The sequence below is a fragment of the Procambarus clarkii genome, chromosome 46 (genome assembly GCF_040958095.1).
Source record: "Procambarus clarkii isolate CNS0578487 chromosome 46, FALCON_Pclarkii_2.0, whole genome shotgun sequence".
In the NCBI taxonomy this organism is placed as follows: Eukaryota; Metazoa; Arthropoda; class Malacostraca; order Decapoda; family Cambaridae; genus Procambarus; species Procambarus clarkii.
In genome coordinates, this window is record NC_091195.1 from 26,290,186 (window position 1) to 26,311,699 (window position 21,514).

Genomic DNA, 21,514 nt, shown 5'->3' on the forward strand with positions numbered 1-21,514 from the left:
GTATGGTGAGTGCAGTCAATAAAAGGTGGCCACACACAGTCAAAAGATGACGCCACAACCCTCCCTCCCACAGCATTACTCCTCCCTCCATGGAGCACAGCACTAAATATCACCACAATCCTGCTATTATCAGAACCCTGGTCAGTTTTATCACAGTCAGGGGTCTTCTGTAATACTATCATCGCTAAATAATAGCACGATCATATATATTATGGCATTTGTAGGCGATGCTGTGGTCACAAGCTGAACAGTGGTGCTGTGAGCTCGTGCTGCATGCACCAGCCTTGGTGGCTTGCTCAATACTGAAGCTCTTACACCCAAGAATGTTGGCCTGGATTTTTTTTCTAGGTGGCATCTGGCAACTATCGGTCGTGGCTGCACTATAGCTGCCCCTATCCCAGGCGGGGTGTTTAAATTATAGCGCTAGATACGAAATCATATATATATATATATGATGTACGCTGTTTCGGTTTTGTCACTGAAATCATATAGGTATGATTTGTGCGGTTTAAGGGTTAATAAACATTGATAGTACTTTAAATGTTTCTTCAAAACTCTTAATTACTTAAATGCATCTGAAACATTTGCTGAAAATTCTGTTTGCAATTTCAAGAAAGAGGATATATTGGAAGGAATAAGACATCAGGTTACACTTTAGACAGCACAAATTGATACAGGTATCGACTAGAAACAGGTATCGGTAATATCTTCCAATGGGCAACAGAATATATGACATTCAATAGTAATAAATTCCAGTAGTTTAGACATAAAAAGATTAGGGATCTTAAAACTTGATGTAGGATGCAAAATTCAACCATCTCTTCTAATAGACTGGAAACAACATGTACAGGGTATAGAAATGATGTTAAATGTCATGATGTTTATTGAACATAACTGGTAATGTAACATCAGCCAGGAAAATTATAGGGTTGATTATGAGAATCGTCAAAACCAGGAATGCCACCACATTGCTCTTTCTCAAATCACTTAGGCTGTTTCACCTTGAATATTACTCAATACTCTCCTCCCCTTTCAGAGTAGGAGAGATTTCTGAAATTGAAGGAATAGAGAGAACATGCACTACAAGCATACACAGTAATGCCTCCCAACACCTCAAACCAATTCTATTTGCTGACGACACAACCTTCATTTACTCCAGTCCTGACCCCCTTGCTCTAAATGTCACAGTGAATACTGAGCTAAATAAAGTCCATCTTTGGCTAACTGCCAACAAACTCACCCTTAACATTGACAAAACTTTCTATATTCTGTTTGGCAATAAATCCTCTAATCAAATAAATCTCAGGATAAACAATACCCAAATTTGTAACAAAATAGATGGCAAATTCCTTGGTGTTCTCATTGATCACAAACTGAATTTCCAGGGACACATTCTAAATATATAAAAAAAAGTTTCAAAAACTGTTGGCATTCTTTCTAAGATCAGATATTATGTACCTCGCCCTGCCCTGGTGACGCTCTATTACTCCCTCATCTATCCATATCTCAACTATGGTATTTGTGCTTGGGGTTCTACTACCCAAAATCATTTACATCCTCTAATTACTCAACACAAAGCTATTAGGACAATATCCAACTCTGGCCCCAGACATCATTCGGTACCCCTACTCAAATCTCTGAATGTTAGATATTAAGTCACTGCACATCCTCTCATGTGTTTTATATATATAAAACGCTGAACTGTAATGCCAATCCTGACCTCAAAAGCTTCATAGAAGGTTGTAACAGAACCCATGAGCACCACACCAGAAACAAATATCGTTTTCATATTCCAAGAGTACGACTTAATTAAACTAGAAATGCTCTACAAATCAAGGGACCCAGAATGTGGAATGACCTTTCCAATCATGTTAAAGACTGTACCTCTCTCAACCAGTTTAAGATAAAAAACTAAGCACTACCTAATAAATTCCCTGTAACCTACCTTACCCTGTATTGTCAACCCATGTCTGTTATTTTTTAAACAACGCTGTTTGTCGACCTAATTGTATTTGTGCTGTTTTTTCTGCCATGTTCCCCCTTTTTTATTTTTATTTGTTCTCGACACATTTTATACTTTAATCTCAATTAGTATTAAGTTTTAGTCTTTAATGTTTTTCCTGCCCGAAACACTTTGCGTAATAGTGGCTTTGGGCATTGTATGTACTAGCTCTATCTATAAATCTATCAATTTTTGTATAACCTCTTGTATATGTACTTTACCTGAATAAACATTTGAATTTTGAATATGTGTCTTGAGTCTGTGGGATTTTTCTGGCAAGATTAGCACCAACCAATGAAAAGAAGCTGTTAAATTCATTTGCCATTTCTAAATCAGTTGACGGTGTATTGCTATCCTTATAGAGTTTTATTTGGTTACGTGAGTGTTGTTTAGTTCCTAGGATACCAGAGATGGTTTTCCATGTGCTTTTCATGTTGCCTTTTGCTTCATTGAATCTATTCTCATAATATGAAAGTTTTGCCTTTCTTATGATACTGGTAAACATTGATGAGTACCTATCAACTACTTCCTTTGTAACTAGGCCAATCCTAAGTTTCTTTTTATATTCATGTTTCTTGTTGATTGATTTGAATATGCCACTTGTGAGCCATAGATTGTTTATTCTTTTGTCAGTTACTTGTGTAACGGTTCTATTGTTACGTAAAGTATGGTGACAAATAAACACAGACACTAAGATACTATATATATATTTGGTCGAATATACAGAAGTACACAGGTGATACGTTGGTGAGAGTTGAGCGCACTGAGCGTTGGTACAGTATCTCGCAAGTGTCTGCTCTAGACCACACTTGAAAGTAGACTCTGGTTAATGTTTGCTATCCTGCTGCTTATATGCCCGGGCAACGCCTCACCTCATTCATCTCCAAAGGTTGACAGGAATATTAACAAAGCATTTGGAGCGAGTATATTATTGGGATAATCTACTCGCTACACTTGCTTGGAAAGGAGGGGACAATGTGTGTTGTAGAGGTTTAGAGTTTTGGAGAGGAAGAGGTTAGCTAATGAATTTATATCTTGAGTATTATTGAATTCAGATTCCCAGATAATATTGTGAAGTGCATTTGTAAGGTTGCCTATAGCTGATTCACTGTGTAATCTGAATATAAGTTTCTTGCTTTCTGGTGGTGGTATGTCCATGTTCGCTATGAGAAAGGTAGGATAGTGGTCAGTTGTTCTGTCGTAGATTATACCAGATACAAGGGGAGCTGTTATGTTAGTCCATAGTGATCCAAGGTAGTGGCTGATGTTTGAGTGACTCGGGTGGGTTTGGTGATTGTGGGGATTAGCATACAGAAGTTCATGCTGTTAAGGAAATGGTAAATTTGAGAGCAAGTTTGTTGACCCAGGTCAATATTGAAGTCTCCTCCCAGGATGATGTGGTTTTTGTTGAGATTGTTGTTTATAATAAGATTCCTTAGGTTATCTGAGAATGAAGCTATGTTAGTATTGGGAAATCTATAGATGGCTCCAATAGTCAAGGAGGATTTAAGGGATTTAATTGTAAACTGAGCAAAAGTATATTCACAGTAGTCATCTCTATCACTAATGACACTGTTGCAGATAAATGTATCTCGGTAATATATGGCTGTGCCACCACCTTTTTTTATTAGGCCTACAGTTGTGAATGGGTTTATAACCAGCTAAGTAGTAGAGTTGGGTATATTCTTTACTTAGCCAAGTTTGTTAAAAAAATGAACAATAAATAGTACCTAGTGCTGTGAGTAATGCATTTGTACCATCAAAATGTTTACCAAGTGATCTAACATTTTGGTTGTAAACTGATAAGCAGGTACTATTTTGGAGTTTTTTTTGCCTGGTGTGCTGTGTAATACCTGCAATAATGATGATCAATGTGCTGGTTGGTGTAGATATGAGACACAAGATTTAGATCAGGATCAATATTAGTGTGCATGGAAATGCAGAGGGATCACAATACAATAAGACAAGCAATTACAGAAACAGTTAAATACCAAATATGCTGTAAAAACAAAGTAATTATAGCTAAACACAAAAATAGAAGCAAATACACATACAACAGTATCAAATTAGAAGTAAAATAAAGATCCTGTAGATAGCCAGGAAGGATACAGAAGTTAGGTAAAAAGAAAAAACAAAAAATAAGTAAAGACTGACAATATAAATGTAAAATAAAAAAAATAAGAAAAATAATAATCATAAAGTAAAATAATCTTAAATATAATTAGCTTAGTAATGGTTAGTTAAAATCCTATAATTAGTATGAACTTAAGAAAACAAAGCGAGCTCAGATAGTTAATTCCCAAAAATGACATAAATCTAAGTAAATCTAGAAATTTACTCTAATATAAATCTAAATTTAAAAATAAACAGGGTGCGATTATATTTCTGTAAGATTTTACTATGATACTGAGGTAGATGCTTACATAAACAATTATACTATTAATTAATTCCAATAAATGATTACTAAGAAACAAATTCCAAGTTTCTTTAAGTATAACAGGGTAATAAAGAACCCTAGGTTTAGTGACAAGGGGATTAACTAAGACCAAATAATTAAGAGTAAAAAAACAAATGTCAACAACAAAGATGACAAATTAAAAAAAAAAAATTGGAAAGGAAAGGCAGAGCTTAAGTACACTTTGGTAGTATATGAGACTACAATTTATGTTCTGGTTATACAGCTGTTATCCCACAGCCATCCAGGAAAGAAGTGAGGTGTGCCTCAGTGGTTATGACACAAGTTTTTCCAGAGTCAGTCTTCCTAGCTATTATTTTACCATCGCGCACAAAACAATGTGCTTTGCTTGTTCAGTTGCCTGAACTAGTAACCCACAAACAAATAGGAGAGGTTGGGGCAACCAGCTTGTGCTAGTTTCAAGAGATTTTGATAATTTGTTTACATAGCTGGGGGGAGTTCTTTCTGCAGTTCTTGAGTCTGTGGTTACTACTGAAGCCATACGTAGTCTTTGTTTTGCTGACTTTCTGGTTGCCGTCCCCCAGTGGTGGTATAAATAAGTAAGTCACAGCTTCCTACACCTCTGTGAAGGGGACAAGTTCTGGCGGTGGTTCCCGATAGGCCAATAGAACTTCACAGTTGATTCGTCCTAGTAGATAATTACCTAAGTGTAATTACCAAAGTGTAGTTACAGGATGAGAGCTACGCTCGTGGTGTCCCGTCTTCCCAGCACTCTTTGTCATATAACGCTTTGAAACTACTGACGGTCTTGGCCTCCACCACCTTCTCACCTAACTTGTTCCAACCGTCTACCACTCTGTTTGCGAAAGTGAATTTTCTTATATTTCTTCGGCATCTGTGTTTAGCTAGTTTAAATCTATTACCTCTTGTTCTTAAAGTTCCAGGTCTCAGGAAATCTTCCCTATCGATTTTATCAATTCCTGTTACTATTTTGTATGTAGTGATCATATCACCTCTTTTTCTTGTGTCTTTTAGTTTTGGCATATTTAATGCCTCTAACCTCTCCTCGTAGCTCTTGCCTGGTGCATTAGCAGTAGATGGTGCACTATTAATGATAGTAGCTTCAGGGAGCCACTGAGGCTCACCCAGAAATTGGCATTTCATTACATCCAATGCTGGTTTTTTTGTATTCACTTGGAAAATTGTATCTTTTAAACTTAAATCATTTTGAAACCACACAAGAGAACAGAAAATGTTTGACCTTTTTCTCATCTTACTTTTAGTACTCAACATCTCCTGAACTTAGTGGAGGCACTCCTGAAGAGGGTTTTGTGCAGATTGCTTGTCTGAAAGAGGTTGAACCTGGTGTTCGAGAAGCTAACTTCTCTGCTGTTGCTAGAAGGTATGTGAAGGAGGAAAAAATAACTGAATCTTAATTACAATAATAACTTTACAAACATGTATATATTTTCATCCAAATTTCATTTTTAATATAATGAACAATATATTTTCTGGAGGGAGCGAACATTGACTCCCTGTAGTTACCGTGAGGAGGTAGCGCCACAGGTGTCACATCAGCCCTAGGAGTGTGTGTTGCCAACTGGAGACCAGAGCCAGAACCTGGCCGTGTTACAGAGGTGCAAGCAGTAGGGAATTATAACCACCCTCACTAAGGAAACATCTATAAAGTAAGAGAAGCATAACAGACAACTGCAAGGCTCAAAGAGGAGAAAGGAAATGAAACTGCAGATGATTCTGCTAACTATCTGCCCAGCAGTTAGGATTAACCTGCTAGTTACAGCAAGCCAATGCCAGATGGCAGCACCAGCAGGAGCTTTGGTTCCCCATTTATATATTTATTTACTTATTTATATACAAGAAGGTACATTGTTGGGGGGTTAAGAGAGAACATAGCAATGATGATTATACATTTTTGTAAAGCCACTAGAATGCATAGTGTCTTGGGCAGGTCCTTAATCTAATAGATAATTTGAAGTAGGTAATTTCCAGCATAATTGACAAAAAATAATTACAGGTACAGTGGTACCTCGGAATACGAGTGTCCCTGTATACGAGTTTTTCGGAATACGAGCAGGATTTGCTCGGAAAATTTGCCTTGGAAGGTGAGGGTTGCCTCGGAAGGTGAGTCTGTTGATATGTGTACAGGCCGACCTAGCGCGTGGTGGCACTGCGATTTCCCCTCAGTTTAGCAGTGCCTCACACCCAGTGACTATCCCGCCTGAATTCTTCACCATGATTTTTCAGTGTTTTGTTAGATTTTTGGCCATTTGACCATAAAAGTTATTATATATCTCGCCATGGATCCCAAGAAAGCCAGTGGTAAGGATCAAGGCAAGAAAGTGCATGTGAGGATGACAATAGAGGAAAAACAAGAGATCATTTGGAAGCATGAAAATGGTACACGTGTTGTTGAACTTTGTAGGCAGTACAACAAAGCCACATCAATGATATGCACTATACTTAGCAAGAAAAAGGACATTATGAGTGCTAAAGTGGCAAAAGGCGTAAGAACAATCATGAAACAAAGACCCTCAAGTATTTGTGAAGTGGAAAAGTTATTAATTTGGATACACAACAAGGAGTTAGCAGGTGATAGTGTTTCAGATGCCATCATTTGTGAGAAAGCCAGGGTATTGCACGAAGACCTTGTGAAGAAAACCCCTGGAACAAGTGCAGATACGATAGACTTTAAGGCAAGCAGGGGATGGTTTGAAAAATTTAGAAGTGGTATCCATAGTTTTGCGAGGCATGGGGAGGCTGCCAGCTCAGACAAACCAGCGGCTGAAAGATTTATTGAAGAATTTAGAGAGTTTGCAGAGGCTGAGAGATACCTACCACAAGTTTTTAATTTGGATGAAACAGGACTGTTCTGGAAAAGATTGCCTAAGAGGACATACATTAGACATAGAGGACATAACTAAACTATTTATAGTTAATAATCATTAGATTAAATTTGCCTATGTTTATTATTCAACTTTTTTCTTTGATTTCATTTATTACCTAGGTTGCCTAGCCTCGCCATACTTCCTTACTCCATTGTACCACTGGCTTTGCCTGTGCCTCAAAAATGCTTTTTTTTTTTTTTTTTTTGAGATATATACAAGAGTTGTTACATTCTTGTACAGCCACTAGTACGCGTAGCGTTTCGGGCAGGATGGTTTGATTATTATTATTATATAATCTATTTATTATTATTATATAATATATATAATAATAAGATTATTGATATAATCCTGATGGCAGGATTATTACTCAGTGTACCTGAGAGTACTTGTAAGCAATCTACCTCATTTTTCTTTTCTTTTTTTCATGTTGTGTTGGTCTTGTATAGTCTTTTTTATATTTTTATTTCTTCCCCCCCCCCCTTTTATATCAAAATTTTATTTTGTAATTGCCTTTCTTGCCTTGTTTTCCTACAACCAGCCTTCTTATGCAGACAAGTACAGACCCAGAACTAAACCTCTTATCCACTATCTATGACAATCATCACTTTAATGATCAAAATTGCAGATATTTTACAGCACATGATGTAAACAATGTATTAACACATAATCACAATATCTCTGTAATTAACTTGAATGTAAGATCTCTAAGCAAACATTTCGATGATGTTAGTGCCTTGATTGAAACTATTGACAACAAATTCTCTTTTATTATACTTACTGAAATGTGGTTAAAAGAGAATACTGTTCAACTCTTTAACATGCCAAACTACTCAGCAATTCACAACTGTCGACCAATTCAGAGAGGTGGTGGTACTGCTCTTTACTACCACCAACTACTAACATGCTTAAAAGTAATTAGAACTAGAGACTATTGTGGGGAGTATATCTTCGCCAGTTTCAGAGTCAAGGGCGCTGAGTCTGTCCTGACTGTGGGAGCAGTCTATAGAATTCCTAACACTGATGTGTCCAAATTCAACTCTAACCTTAGAAATCAAATACTAGATAACAGACTGAACAAAAAACATCTAATTATTGCAGGGGACTTTAACATTGACCTCTGCGAGCCTGAAAACCCTACTGCTGCCAGCTTCCTCAACTGTATGAATTTCTGCTTCCTCATACCCTTAATCACTAGACCTACTAGAATCACTGATAGTACAGCCACGGCTCTTGATCACATCTGGACCAACATAACCTCTCTGCTTACTTCAGGGATAATCATCGATAGCACTACAGACCATTACCCCACATTTCTGTTAACTAACATTAACAAACCACCTCTAGAGGCAAGGGAGATAAGCTTTAGGCTGCACAATGAAACTGCTATAGGCAATTTTATAGCTGCTGCTTCTAATACCAACTGGGAGTTTGAATTAGGTAACATAGGGGACATCAGCCTAGCAGTGCAATCTTTTCTTCAAAAAACTCAGCCTTTATAACACCCACTGTCCTATGCTAACGAAACAAGTCACAACTAAAAGGCTAAACAATCCTTGGCTTACAAAGGGAATACTTAAATCCATTAATAAAAAACATGACCTTGAGAAGAAGTATAGGTTAGGAATCGTCTCCAAAGAATTTTCAAAGAATTACTTGTCATTGCTATCTAAAATAATTAGAAGAACCAAAACTAAATACTATGACGATAAATTTACCCAAACAAAGGGCAACATTAAGAAAACATGGAGCACAATTTCACAAATATTGGGATCAAAGAAGATTTTAAATAACAAACCAATACTCTTGTCCAATAACGATGGTCAGCTTACAGCCTCTGATACTGCTAACGAGTTCAATAGGTTCTTCTTTTCCATTGGGTCATCCCTTGCAAATGATATTCCATCTTCCAGTACTGATGTTCAGGACTATCTTACTATCCACAGTCTCTGTACCTAATGCCTGCAAATTCCACTGATGTTAATGAGATAATCCTTTCCCTTAAAACTAAGTCTACTGCCCCTGAGGAGATACCAACTTCAATTTACAAAAAAGCCTCCAGATCTTTAGCCCCTGCTATTGCATTGCTCTTAAACAAGTCACTTGAACTCCAAACCTTTCCAGATATTCTAAAAAAAAAGTGAGAGTAACCCCAGTCCACAAATGTGGTGATGTCACAGATGTTAACAACTACAGACCTATGTCAATCCTGCCAAACATGTCAAAAATATTTGAAAAACTAATCTACAAGCAGCTTTACTCTTATCTAGCCAAACACAATATATTTAGCTCTTGTCAATATGGCTTCAGACCCCAAAAAGCACTAACAATGCACTTATTTGTATGATTAACTTGATACATGCAGCTCTTTAAAAAAAAAAAGAATGTTTATTCAGGTAAGGTACATACATACAAGAGATTTTACATAAATTGAACGATTTATAGATGGAAGTAGTACATACAATGTCTAAAGCCACTATTACACAAAGCGTTTCGGGCAGGAAAAACATTAATGACTAAAACTTAATACTAATTAAGTATAAAGAATAAAATGTGTTGAGAACAAATAAAAATAAAGATAAAAAAGGGGGAAACATGGCTGAAAAAGCAGCACAAATACAATTAGGTAGATAAACAGCGTTGTTTAAGAAAACAGACATGGGTTGACAATAGAGGGGTAAGGTAGGTTACAGGGAATTTATTAGGTAGTGCTTCGTTTTTATCTTAAACTGGTTGAGAGAGGTACAGTCTTTAACACGGTTGGGAAGGTATTTTTTTTTTTTTTTTTTTTTTTTTTTTTTTACCCACATTCTGGGTAAAAAAAATATCACATTCTTGATAAAAATGAGTTCCCTATTGGGTTATTTGTGGACCTGCGTAAGGCTTTTGACACTGTCAACCACCAAAACCCTCTTCTTAAATTACATCATTATGGAGTCAGAGATCACTCCCTGCAATACCTCAAATTATACCTTACTGACTGGCTCCAGTATGTTTCTGAAATAATTCAATTTCTCCCACCCAAGCCATCAACAATGGTGTTCCTCAGGGCAGCATACTTGGCCCTCTCCTCTTTCTCATCTACATTAATGACCTTCCAAATGCCTCCCAACACCTCAAAACAATTCTATTTGCTGACGACACAACCTTCATTTACTCCAGTCCTGACCCCCTTCCTCTAAATGTCGGTGAATACTGAGTTAAATAAGGTCCATCTTTGGCTAACTGCCAACAAACTCACCCTCAACATTGACAAAACTTTCTATATTTTGTTTGGCAATAAATCTTCAAATCAAATAAATCTCTGTATAAATAATACCCAAATTTGTAACAAAGTAGATGGCAAATTCCTTGGCGTTCTCATTGACCACAAACTGAATTTCCAGGGACACATTCTAAATATATCAAAAAAAGTTTCAAAAACTGTTGGCATTCTTTCTAAGATCAGATATTATGTACTTCACCCTGCCCTGGTGATGCTCTATTACTCCCTCATCTATCCTTCTCAACTATGGTATTTGTGCTTGGGGTTCTACTACCCAAAATCATTTACATCCTCTGATTACTCAACACAAAGCTGCCATTAGGACAATATCCAACTCTGGCCCCAGACATCACTCGGTACCCCTACTCAAATCTCTGAATATGTTAGATATTAAGTCCCTGCACATCCTCTCATGTGTATTATATATATATATATATATATATATATATATATATATATATATATAAAATGCTGAACTGTAATGCCAATCCTGACCTTAAAAGCTTCATTGAAGATTGTAACAGAATCCATGAGCACCACACCAGAAACAAATACCTTTTTGATATTACAAGAGTACGACTTAATCAAACTAGAAATGCTCTACAAATCAAGGGACCCAGAATGTGGAATGACCTTCCCAATCATGTTAAAGACTGTACCTCTCTCAACCAGTTTAAGATAAAAACTAAGCACTACTTAATTAACTCCCTGTAATCTACCTTACCCCTATAATGTCAACCCATGTCTGTTATTTTTAAACAATGCTGTATGTCGACCAAATTGTATTTTTGCTGTGTTTTCTGGGGGGAGCCCCGTCGGCTCCCCGGAGCTATCCCAGGCTGATATGCTAATGTCAGACTTTGGCATCAGTCATGTGTATGGAGTTCTTAGGCCTACCGGGGACCACGGCCAGAACCGGGCCCCCTCAGAGAGGCAAGGGGAGCAATGGCCTATAGAAGCCCCCGTGTTAGTGGAAGCATTCTATGTCTGCCATCGACCGGAACAGGCACCCAGAAAGGTAAGCGCCCCAAAACAAACCCCTATTCTGGTTAAAATTGCTACCTAAAACCGAACTAGTGGATAGAACTCCCCAACCGAAAACAAGCAAACTAGTGTGACGTCACACACTGCCGCGCCGCTGTCTGCGCAGCTCCCCCCTCCTCGGGAGGGGGAAGGGGGAGCCCCAGACCCCCCGCGCCGGCTACCCACACCTCAGTTCTTGAGGCTGATGCTATAGGCGATGGTCGTGTGCTCTGGCTCCGGTGTCGCTACTGCACTGTGCTTTGCGTGTGGTGTTAGTTTTGTGGGTGCGAGAGCCAGGAGTTATCTTCAGTACTCGGGCTGCATGCGCCTAGGGCTGCCTTCCCTAGGTGCCCTGTAAGTACTGCCCTTGGGGCTTGGGGCCACCTTCCACAGGCTCCTCGGGGTCTGCCTCTGCTGGTCCGTTTTACCTTTCGGTTTTTCGGCCGCCTGTTGGGCTCTTGGGTGTTCTGTTCTCCCTTGTTACCGGCAGGTAAGAGGCAGTTTGCACTGGTAGGGGCGCAGGGTGCTGCTCAGCTTGTATTTCCCGACATCGCGGCCGGCTCTGTTCCTTGGGGTTCGCTGTCCTCTTGCGGGGTTTTGTTTTTCTTTTTCTTTTTGCCTGGTGGGGGGTCTGTCATTTTATTCAGTTTGTTTTTGCCCTTCCACTGTTCTCATCGGTGGCGCCCCCTGCTAGGTCCCCGTGAGTGTACACGTCCCTGGGGTTCAGCTTTAGAAGTTTGCTTGGTAGTTTTGGGCGCCGGTTTGCAGCACCCTGCCTGGGACTACCTGAGCGCGAGTCCTCTTAAAGTAAACGCTCAGGACCCTGGGAATCCCCTAGGGGGCGCGTGGGTCCGATGGATGTGACCCCGGAGTCCCCACTCGCTGTGTGCGAGTTTGAGGGTTGCTCGGTCCCCTTGTCTCAGGGTGACCCTCATTGTTTTTGCCTCTGCCACGCTGCCTGTTGGGTCGGTGATACTTTCGACCCTGAGTCCTGTGAGTGTTGCTGCTTGCTTCTGACTCAATTTACCCAATCCTCTGATTCTATTCGGGTACAGGCGGCACGTGCGTTGCAGTCTAGGTTTCGTCTGTTGCAACGCGCTCGGTTGGTTGCTTCCCCGGATGCCCCGGGGCTGCCCCGCTTTGCTTTTCGAGACCCGGACTTGGGGGTGGGGGTCGCTTCGATCCTGGTTCAGTCCGCACCTCCTCGTCCTTCCCCTTCTGTTCGTTCTGGTCCCCCGCCCCTGCTTCCGGCCCCGAAGCGTCTGAGGGTTTCGGGGTCGGAGCAGGGGTTACTTGATCTCGAGACTCGGGCAGCTTCGGGGGTTGCCCCTTCCGGGGGGGCGGCAGAGGCATTCGAGTCTTGTCTCCCGGCCGAAGCTTCAGGGTCTGACCAGTGGGCCCCTCTTCCTCCAGCTTTTCCGGCTGCTCCGTCCTTGTCTTGTGGGGTCGGGGCTTGGGGAGAGGACTCGGCCTCGGGTCCTGTGGTGACGGACCTCAAGGCTGGGGAGGGGCTGACTTGGGGGCCTTGGGCCCCGCTGGACCCCGCCTGGGTTTTTCTTTCCACTGAGCGGGGCTTATTGTTACAAGGAGTGGGGTTTTCTTTCCCCCCCTCTGCGTACGAGTTGGATTTGGTGTAGGCCCCTCCCCGGGTACGGTTCCGTGTTCCCCCGGGTACGTCGGTTCCGTCCTTCCGGAGGTTTTCGGCTTATCGCATCCAACCTGGTGTGGTGCGAGCGGCCTTTGCAGCTTACCTCCTGCGTGACCCGGATTATGCCTCGGAAATGGATCCGTCCACGTTCAGGTTTGGAACTTCGTTCCCTTTCTGGCTCCGTTACGAGGTTCCGGAGTCGTCCTGGCTAGCAGACTGCCCCTTGTTTGGTCTGGATTCCTGGCATTCCTTCTGTCGTTCCCGCACGCTGGAGTGGCGGGAAGCTTCCACGGTGCTTCAGGTTTTCCTGGGGGGTGAACTTGAGTACCTGAATGAGTGCTTGTTTGCCCCTGCCCTTCCCCGCGATGTGGGCGTTATTCAGCTCCATGTGCAGGTTCCCTCCCTTTCGGCGGCGCTCGTGGCGGAGGACTTGCGCGCTCGGGGCCTTTTGTGTTCGGCCTTGCGGTTCTTTTCCCTCCTGGAGCTGTCTTCCGATTGGCTCGTGGAGGATGTGGGGACGCTTGGGTCCGTCCCGGGGTCCGGCACCTTGTCCTCGGCTGCGCGTTCGTCGGCTGCCTTGTTGAAGCTGTTCACGCCGATTTTGCGGGATGCGGTTTCCCTGTTCTATGCTTCCCGTCTCGCGTGTGGGCAGGCGGTGCTGGGTTCCTCCGTGGGATCTGCTTGGGCTCTGGCTCTTAGGCGTTCTTCACCTTTTTGTCCTCTCCTGTTTGGGGAGTCGGCCGTGGCGCAGTTTATTCAGGTTGCGTCGGCGGCTTGTCGTCCGATGTCGGACTTGTTGGTTTTCCGGGGGTCCCGGGGTGGGTCTTCCCGGAAAGGTCGTGCCAGGGCTCGGGGTTCCTCTCGTCGTGGTAGGCCTCTGGTGTCAGGTTTGGGGTTGGCTCCTCCTGCGGACCCTCCCTCGTCTGGTCGGCGCGGTGTTCGCGCTGTGCGGGGTTCTGGGTCTCGTAGGGGTCGCCGGCCCTTTCGCGGTTTGCCCCTTTGATGGGGCGATGGGGGGGCGGCTTGCGCTGTTCGCCCGCGCCTGGTCCCACGATTCGTGGGCCTTTCGGGTCGTGTCTCGCGGCCTGCGGTGGCGTTGGGTGGCCCCTCCCCTCTTTGGGGGGTCGGGGCTGGCAGGGCAGGCTTCTTCCCCTGCGCTCTGTCGAGTCGTCTTGGAGTGGGTACGCTTGGGCGTCGTCGACACGACGTCGTCCCTCAGATGGGTTTCCCGTCTGTTTCCGGTTCCGAAACGGGACTGCGCGGACCTGCGGTTCATTCTGGACTTGTCCCGTCTGAACCCCTGGGTTCATTGCCCCTCCTTTCGGATGCCTACGCTGTCTCAGGTTCGGCTCCTCTTGGAGCCGGGAGCTTGGATGGTGTCCCTGGACCTCCGGGACGCTTATTGGCATGTCCCGATTCATCCGCGGTTCAGGGACTGGCTCGGTTTTGTAGTGGGGCGTCTGAGTTACCGCTTTCATTGTCTCCCGTTCGGGTTGAACCTGGCACCTCGCGTGTTCACACGCCTTACACGGGTTGTGGTGGCTCGTTTGCGTCTCCTAGGTGTTCGAGTGTTGGCCTACCTCGACGACTGGCTGGTTTGGGCTCCCAGCCAGTCAGCTTGCTTGCTAGCCAGGGATTTGGTTCTTTCCCAGCTCGCCGGGTTCGGGTTCTTGGTGAACTGGAGGAAGTCCCATCTGGTTCCCTCTCAGGTTCGGACATGGCTGGGTCTCGTGTGGGACTCTCGAACCGCCTCCTTGTCTCTCCCTCCGGAGTCTCTCCTGCGGCTGCGGTCCCGCCTTCATCTGTTTCTGGAGGGCCCTCGGGTCACCCGGCGGTTGCTCGAGGGGCTGTGCGGGAGCCTGAACTTCGCGATGGTGGTCTACCCGCCTGGTCGGGTTTGGCTTCGACGGCTGTTCTGGTTCCTTCGGGGTTCCCCCTTCCGCCTCTCTCGCGATCGCGGAGTTCGACCCCCGGGGGACTTGCGTCGGTTGCTGCGTCACCGGTTTCCTCTTCGGGTTTTTCGGGGTTCAGTGCCTTGGCGCCTACCCGAGCCCTCGCTCGATGTGTACACGGATGCGTCGTCTCGGCTGGGGTTTTGTGACCAGTGCTCACCAGGCCGGCCAGGGGCGTTGGGATCCGTCCTTCCGTCGAGCTCACAGTACGGTGCGGGAGTTCGCGGCAGTGTGGTTTGCTCTGGGGAGGATTCGGGTGGCCCGCGGATCGACGATTCGGCTCCATTCGGACTGCTCTCCGGTGGTTCATTGCTTGAACCGCGGGGGTTCGATGCGGTCCTTGTCTCTTTGGGGTTGGTCGCTTCGGGTGACTCGTCTGCTGAGTTCTCGGGGTTTGGCTCTCCTGGCGGTTCACCTACGGGGCGTGTCCAACGTCTTGGCCGACGCCCTGTCTCGCTTCGTTCCTCTCTCCACGGAGTGGACGGTCGACGACGAGTCCTTCCTTTGGCTTTGCCAGACGTTCGGGCGCCCCGAGGTGGACCTCTTCGCGTCGGCGTGGTCGCGGCGTCTTCCCGTTTATGCGGCGCCCTTCCCCGATTGCGAGGCCGTCGGGGTCGATGCCTTTCGGCTCGACTGGACGAGGTGGGGGTTCCTGTATCTCTTTCCCCCGGTTCGGCTGTTGCTCCAGGTCCTGACTCGCTTCGAGACTTACCGGGGGAGAGTTGTCCTTCTGGCCCCTTGGTGGCCGACCCAGCCTTGGTTTCAGGCGCTGGTTGCTCGGTGTCCGGACCCGAGGGTTTTTCCCACGGCTCCGCCTCTTTCAGCAGATCGGGCCGGTACGTCACGTAGCTGGTTCGATCTTCTCCTCGAGTCTTCGCGTATGGTTTTTTTGACTCGAGTCTATCATCATCTCTATGGTGATCAGGTGGCCTCCTTGTTGGTGTCCCACCTGAGGGCTTCTTCTCGGCGGCAGTATGCAGTTTTCCTGGCGGTCCTTCCGTTTCTTTTTGCGTCTTCGTCGTGTTAGCTCCTTGTCTGTTCGGGTGGTCTTGTCCTTCCTCTCGTGGTTGTTTCAGGACCGTCATCTTATGCCTAACACTGTCGCTTCGTATCGTGCGGCGCTGGCGGAGCCGCTTCAGCTTGCTTTCGGTATCGATGTTACGTCTGCGCCGTTTCGCAAGCTGTCTCGTGCATTGTTTCACCTCCGGCCTGCTCACGCGTCGCCTGAGCCGTCCTGGTCTTTGGACAGAGTGCTCGCTTTCCTTTCATCTCCTCGTTTCGTTGTGGCCCCTTCGGTCCAGGATTGTTTTTCCAAGGCACTTTTCTTGTTGGCTTTGGCCTCTGGGGGTCGGGTAGGGGAGCTTCATGCTCTCCTCCGGCGCAGGGGTTTCTGCTCTTTTGGTCGTGGTGATAGTTTTGTTCGTTTGCAGCCGTCTCCTTCTTTTCTGGCGAAGAATGAGACTGCTGCGTTCCGGAGGGGTCCATGGGTGGTTGATGCTTGGTTGGTCTGGCCGGGGGTGCATCATGTTTTGTGATCGGCGGTTGCAGCCAGTTGTCTCGGCTTCGAGTTGAGGGGTGAGCGATGACCGCCTCCCGGGTAAGTCCCTCTTTTTCTGTCTGTGGGTAGTTAGCTCCGGGGAGCCGACGGGGCTCCCCCCAGAAAACCAGCGTTGAATGTAATGAAACGCCATTTTCTGGGTGAGTCCCGGAGGCTCCCCGGCATCCCTCCCTCCCTCCGGTCGGCGGTTTTTTCGCGTTTTTGACATCCAGCCTCAAGAACTGAGGTGTGGGTAGCCGGCGCGGGGGCTCTGGGGCTCCCCCTTCCCCCTCCCGGGGAGGGGGGAGCTGCGCAGACAGCGGCGCGGCAGTGTGTGACGTCACACTAGTTTGCTTGTTTTCGGTTGGGGAGTTCTATCCACTAGTTCGGTTTTAGGTAGCAATTTTAACCAGAATAGGGGTTTGTTTTGGGGTGCTTACCTTTCTGGGTGCCTGTTCCGGTCGATGGTAGACATAGAATACTTCCACTAACACGGGGGCTTCTATAGGCCATTGCTCCCCTTGCCTCTCTGAGGGGGCCCGGTTCTGGCCGTGGTCCCCGGTAGGCCTAAGAACTCCATACACATGACTGATGCCAAAGTCTGACATTAGCATATCAGCCTGGGATAGCTCCGGGGAGCCTCTGGGACTCACCCAGAAAATGGCGTTTCATTACATTCAACGCTGGTTTTTTGCCATGTTCCCCCCTTTTTTTATTTTTATTTTTATTTGTTCTCAACACATTTTATACTTTAATCTCAATTAGTATTAAGTTTTAGTCTTTAGTGTTTTTCCTGCCCAAAACACTTTGCGTAATAGTGGCTTTAGGCATTGTATGTACTAGCTCTATCTATAAATTCATCTATATTTGTATCCCCCTTGTATGTATGTACTTTACCTGAATAAACATTTGAATTTTGAATTTGAATTTTGACATTACCAAGGAGGAAAAATCCTTGCCCGGACACAAGCCTACGAAAGATAGGCTTGTGCTGTGTTCAAATGCGAGTGGCGATTTGAAAATTTAACCCCTGCGTGTGTATCATTCTGAAAATGCAAGGGTTTTCAAACAGTATAGTGTGCAGAAAAACCAAATGTGTGTGATGTGCAAAGCATGGGTTACTAGGATTTTTTTCTCGGAGTAGGTGAATAAAGTGGTGTGCCCTGCCATAGAAAAATATCTGTAGGAGAATCATTTGCCACTGAAGGCCCTGAAGGCCCTGCTTCTCCTCGACAATGCTCCTGCTCATCCTCCAGGCTTGGAAGATGAATTGTTGCACAGGTACAGTAAATTTCTCTCAGTAAAGTTCCTTCTTCCTAACACCACTCCTCTAATTCAGCCTATGAACCTGAAAATCATAGCAAATTTAAAGAAACTTTATGAAAGGGCACTTTTCTGGAAATGTTTTGAAGTGACTGAAGCCACAAAACTCATCCTCAAAAAGTTCTGGAAAGACCATTTTAACATTTGTAGTGCTTTAAAACTCGTTGACAAAGCCTGGCAAGAAGTGACTCGGAGAACCCTGATCTCTGGCTGGAGAAAATTGTGGCCTGAATGTGTGACAGAACTAACTTTTGAGGGGTTTGAGCCTGTTAATGAGGTGCCTATTGTTGAGGAAATTATTACTCTGCGCCGCCAAATGGGCTTGGAATTGGATGGTGATGATGTGGAGGAGTTGGTGGAAGAACACAACGAAGAACTGACCACCGAAGAACTCCAAGCCCTTGAAAAGGAACAGCAAGAAGACCCAGCTGAGGATGTTTCTCCAATGGAGGAAGATGAGGCAGCACAGAATGTCCCTTCTGCAACCATTAAAAAATGGAGTCAGATGTGGGAAGAAATGCAAACTTTTATTGAAAAGACTCACCCAGAGAAAGCTGTAGTAGGGCGTTGCATTAATCTTTTCAATGACAATGTGATGCCTCACTACAGAGACATCTTGCGAAGAAGGGAAAAACAATCTTCCATGGACAGATTTGTTGAGAAAATCGAGCAGTGAGCCACAACCAGGACCTAGTGGTATGCAGGCAAAATGTGCCAGGGAGTGCACCCCAGAGAGGTCCTCACTACCTGATGACTCCCCTTCCAAACAGTAACACCTCTCCTCCTCCCCCCTCCTCACCATCTTCCATACGCCTACAGCATTCAACAAGGGTAAGTAATAACTTGAACATAGTTTTGTAGGTTTATTTAGATGAATTAGGTATAAAATTTAATTTGAAGTGAGGTTTTTTTGGTAAATAGGAACAGATTAACTCATTTCCCATTATTTCTTATGGGGAAATTAGCTTCAGTTTACGAGTTTTCGGAATATGAACTGTCTCCAGGAACGGATTAAACTCTTAAACCGAGGTACAGTGGTACCTCAAATAACGAATTTAATCCGTACTGTGTTCGTCATGTGAAATGGACGTCGTACAAAACGAGTGTCCCCATGTAACCACTCTGATGCACTAGCTAAATAAGAACAAAGCAGTTGGTCCAGATGGAGTTTCACCATGGGTTCTGAGAGAATGTGCACCTGAGCTCAGCATTCCACTTCAACTGATTTTTCAGGCATCCCTGTTTACAGGAGTTGTAGCTGATGTGTGGAAAAAGGCTAACATAGTTCCAATCTACAAAAGTGGAAGCAGGGAAGACCCCCCCTTAATTATAGACCGGTATCATTGACAAGTGTAATAATCAAAATATTGGAAAAAATAATTAAAACTAAATGGGTCGAACACCTGGAGAGAAATGATATAATATCAGACAGACAGTATGGTTTTCGATCTGGAAGATCCTGTGTATTGAATTTACTCGGTTTTTATGATCGAGCAACAGAGATATTACAGGAAAGAGATGGTTGGGTTGACTGCATCTATCTGGACCTAAAAAAGGCTTTCGACAGAGTTCCACATAAGAGGTTGTTCTGGAAACTGGAAAATATTGGAGGGGTGACAGGTAAGCTTCTAACATGGATGAAAAATTTTCTGACTGATAGAAAAATGAGGGCAGTGATCAGAGGCAATGTATCGGACTGGAGAAATGTCACAAGTGGAGTACCACAGGGTTCAGTTCTTGCACCAGTGATGTTTATTGTCTACATAAATGATCTACCAGTTGGTATACAGAATTATATGAACATGTTGGCTGATGATGCTAAGATAATAGGAAGGATAAGAAACTTAGATGATTGTCATGCCCTTCAAGAAGACCTGGACAAAGTAAGTATATGGAGCACCACTTGGCAAATGGAATTTAATGTTAATAAATGCCATGTTATGGAATGTGGAATAGGAGAACATAGACCTCACACAACCTATATATTATGTGAGAAATCTTTAACCCTTAACATGCTCAGGATTTAACCCTCAAACCGCGCATATCATATATAAATGATATCAGTGACAAAATCGAAACCGCGCACATCATTTATATATGATTTCGTGTCTAGCGCTATAATTTAAACTCCCCGCGTGGGATAGGGGCAGCTATAGTACAGCCACGACCGATAGTTGCCAGATGCCACCTAGAAAAAAAATCCAGGCCAACATTCTTGGGTGTGAGAGCGTCAGTATTGAGCAAGCCACCAAGGCTGGCGCACGCAGCACGAGCTCACAGCACCGCTGTTCAGCTTGTGACCACAGCATCGCCTACAAATACCATAATATATATGATACTGCTATTATTTAGCAGTGAGAGTATTACTGAAGCCCCCTGACTGTGATAAAACTGACCAGGATTCTGATAATAGCAGGATTGTGCTGATATTTAGTGCTGTGCTCCATGGAGGGAGGAGTAAGGCTGTGGAGGGAGGGTTGTGGCGTCGTCTTCTGACTGTGTGTGGCCACCATTTATTGACTGCACTCACCATACCAGCTAAGTGGTTCGATATGGTGAACACAAATGTAGATACGTATATATAACGTGTGTATATAGGGTATAAACAGCAAGAGGAGTAGGTTGGGAGCCGCCATTTTGGTGAGGGCGGTGGCGTCGTCTGCACGACTTATCATGTTGTTTACTGGTGACCACAATAGTCTTTGGGCACCATACCAGTTTACTTGTACAAGTATAGTGTATAAAACGGGTAGATACTTATATATAATATGTGTATATAGCGTAATAACACCACAAACAGTATTGTTGAAGGACAAATATTAGTGCGTCTGGCCTTGAGGGCGGCCGCCGATCAGCTGACTGTGTGAGTAGCTACGTCTTTGTGGCCTTTACTCACCATACAAGCTTAGATGTACAGTTATGGTGAACAAAACATGTAAATACGTATATATAGCGTCTGTGTATAGTGAATAAATACAGAAAGAGTATTGTAGGAGGTGAATGAGGGTGAGTGAGGTGGTGGTGAGGGAGTGAGTGGCTCGCTGGTGTTTGGCGGTCACTCCTCGTTGCTTTTTGACTCACAAGACCAACTTAGTAGTTCGTTATGGTGTACAAAACATGCAAATACTTATATATAACCTGTGTATATAGTGTAACAACAGCGAAACTATTTGTTTATTGTTTTATGAACATAATAATTGAATCACTAATATGCACACCATAATTTTGAGTACAGCGATGGTTCACACATTTTATAATATAAATATACCACAATTCACTGTATGGAATAATATTACTGCAAAAAAACTAAGAAAAAATCAATCAGAGACATTGAAATAATTAGGTAATAATATATTTGTGGCAACTGCTGTCTGACAGCTCGGGCGGAGTAGACCTCATCTGGCGAAGGCTCTGCCAATGCCCCTTTTTTGCCACACTTCCCTAC

General features: G+C 44.1%; 1 protein-coding gene across 1 annotated transcript in view; it reads left to right on the plus strand.

Moving 5' to 3' along the window:
- Positions 1–21,514, plus strand: part of LOC123770570 (uncharacterized) — a 564,737-nt gene that overhangs the window by 461,643 nt on the left and 81,580 nt on the right. Inside the window, 1 exon segment of the mRNA XM_069301599.1 lies at positions 5,702–5,820. Coding sequence (XP_069157700.1) covers positions 5,702–5,820 — 119 coding nt within the window.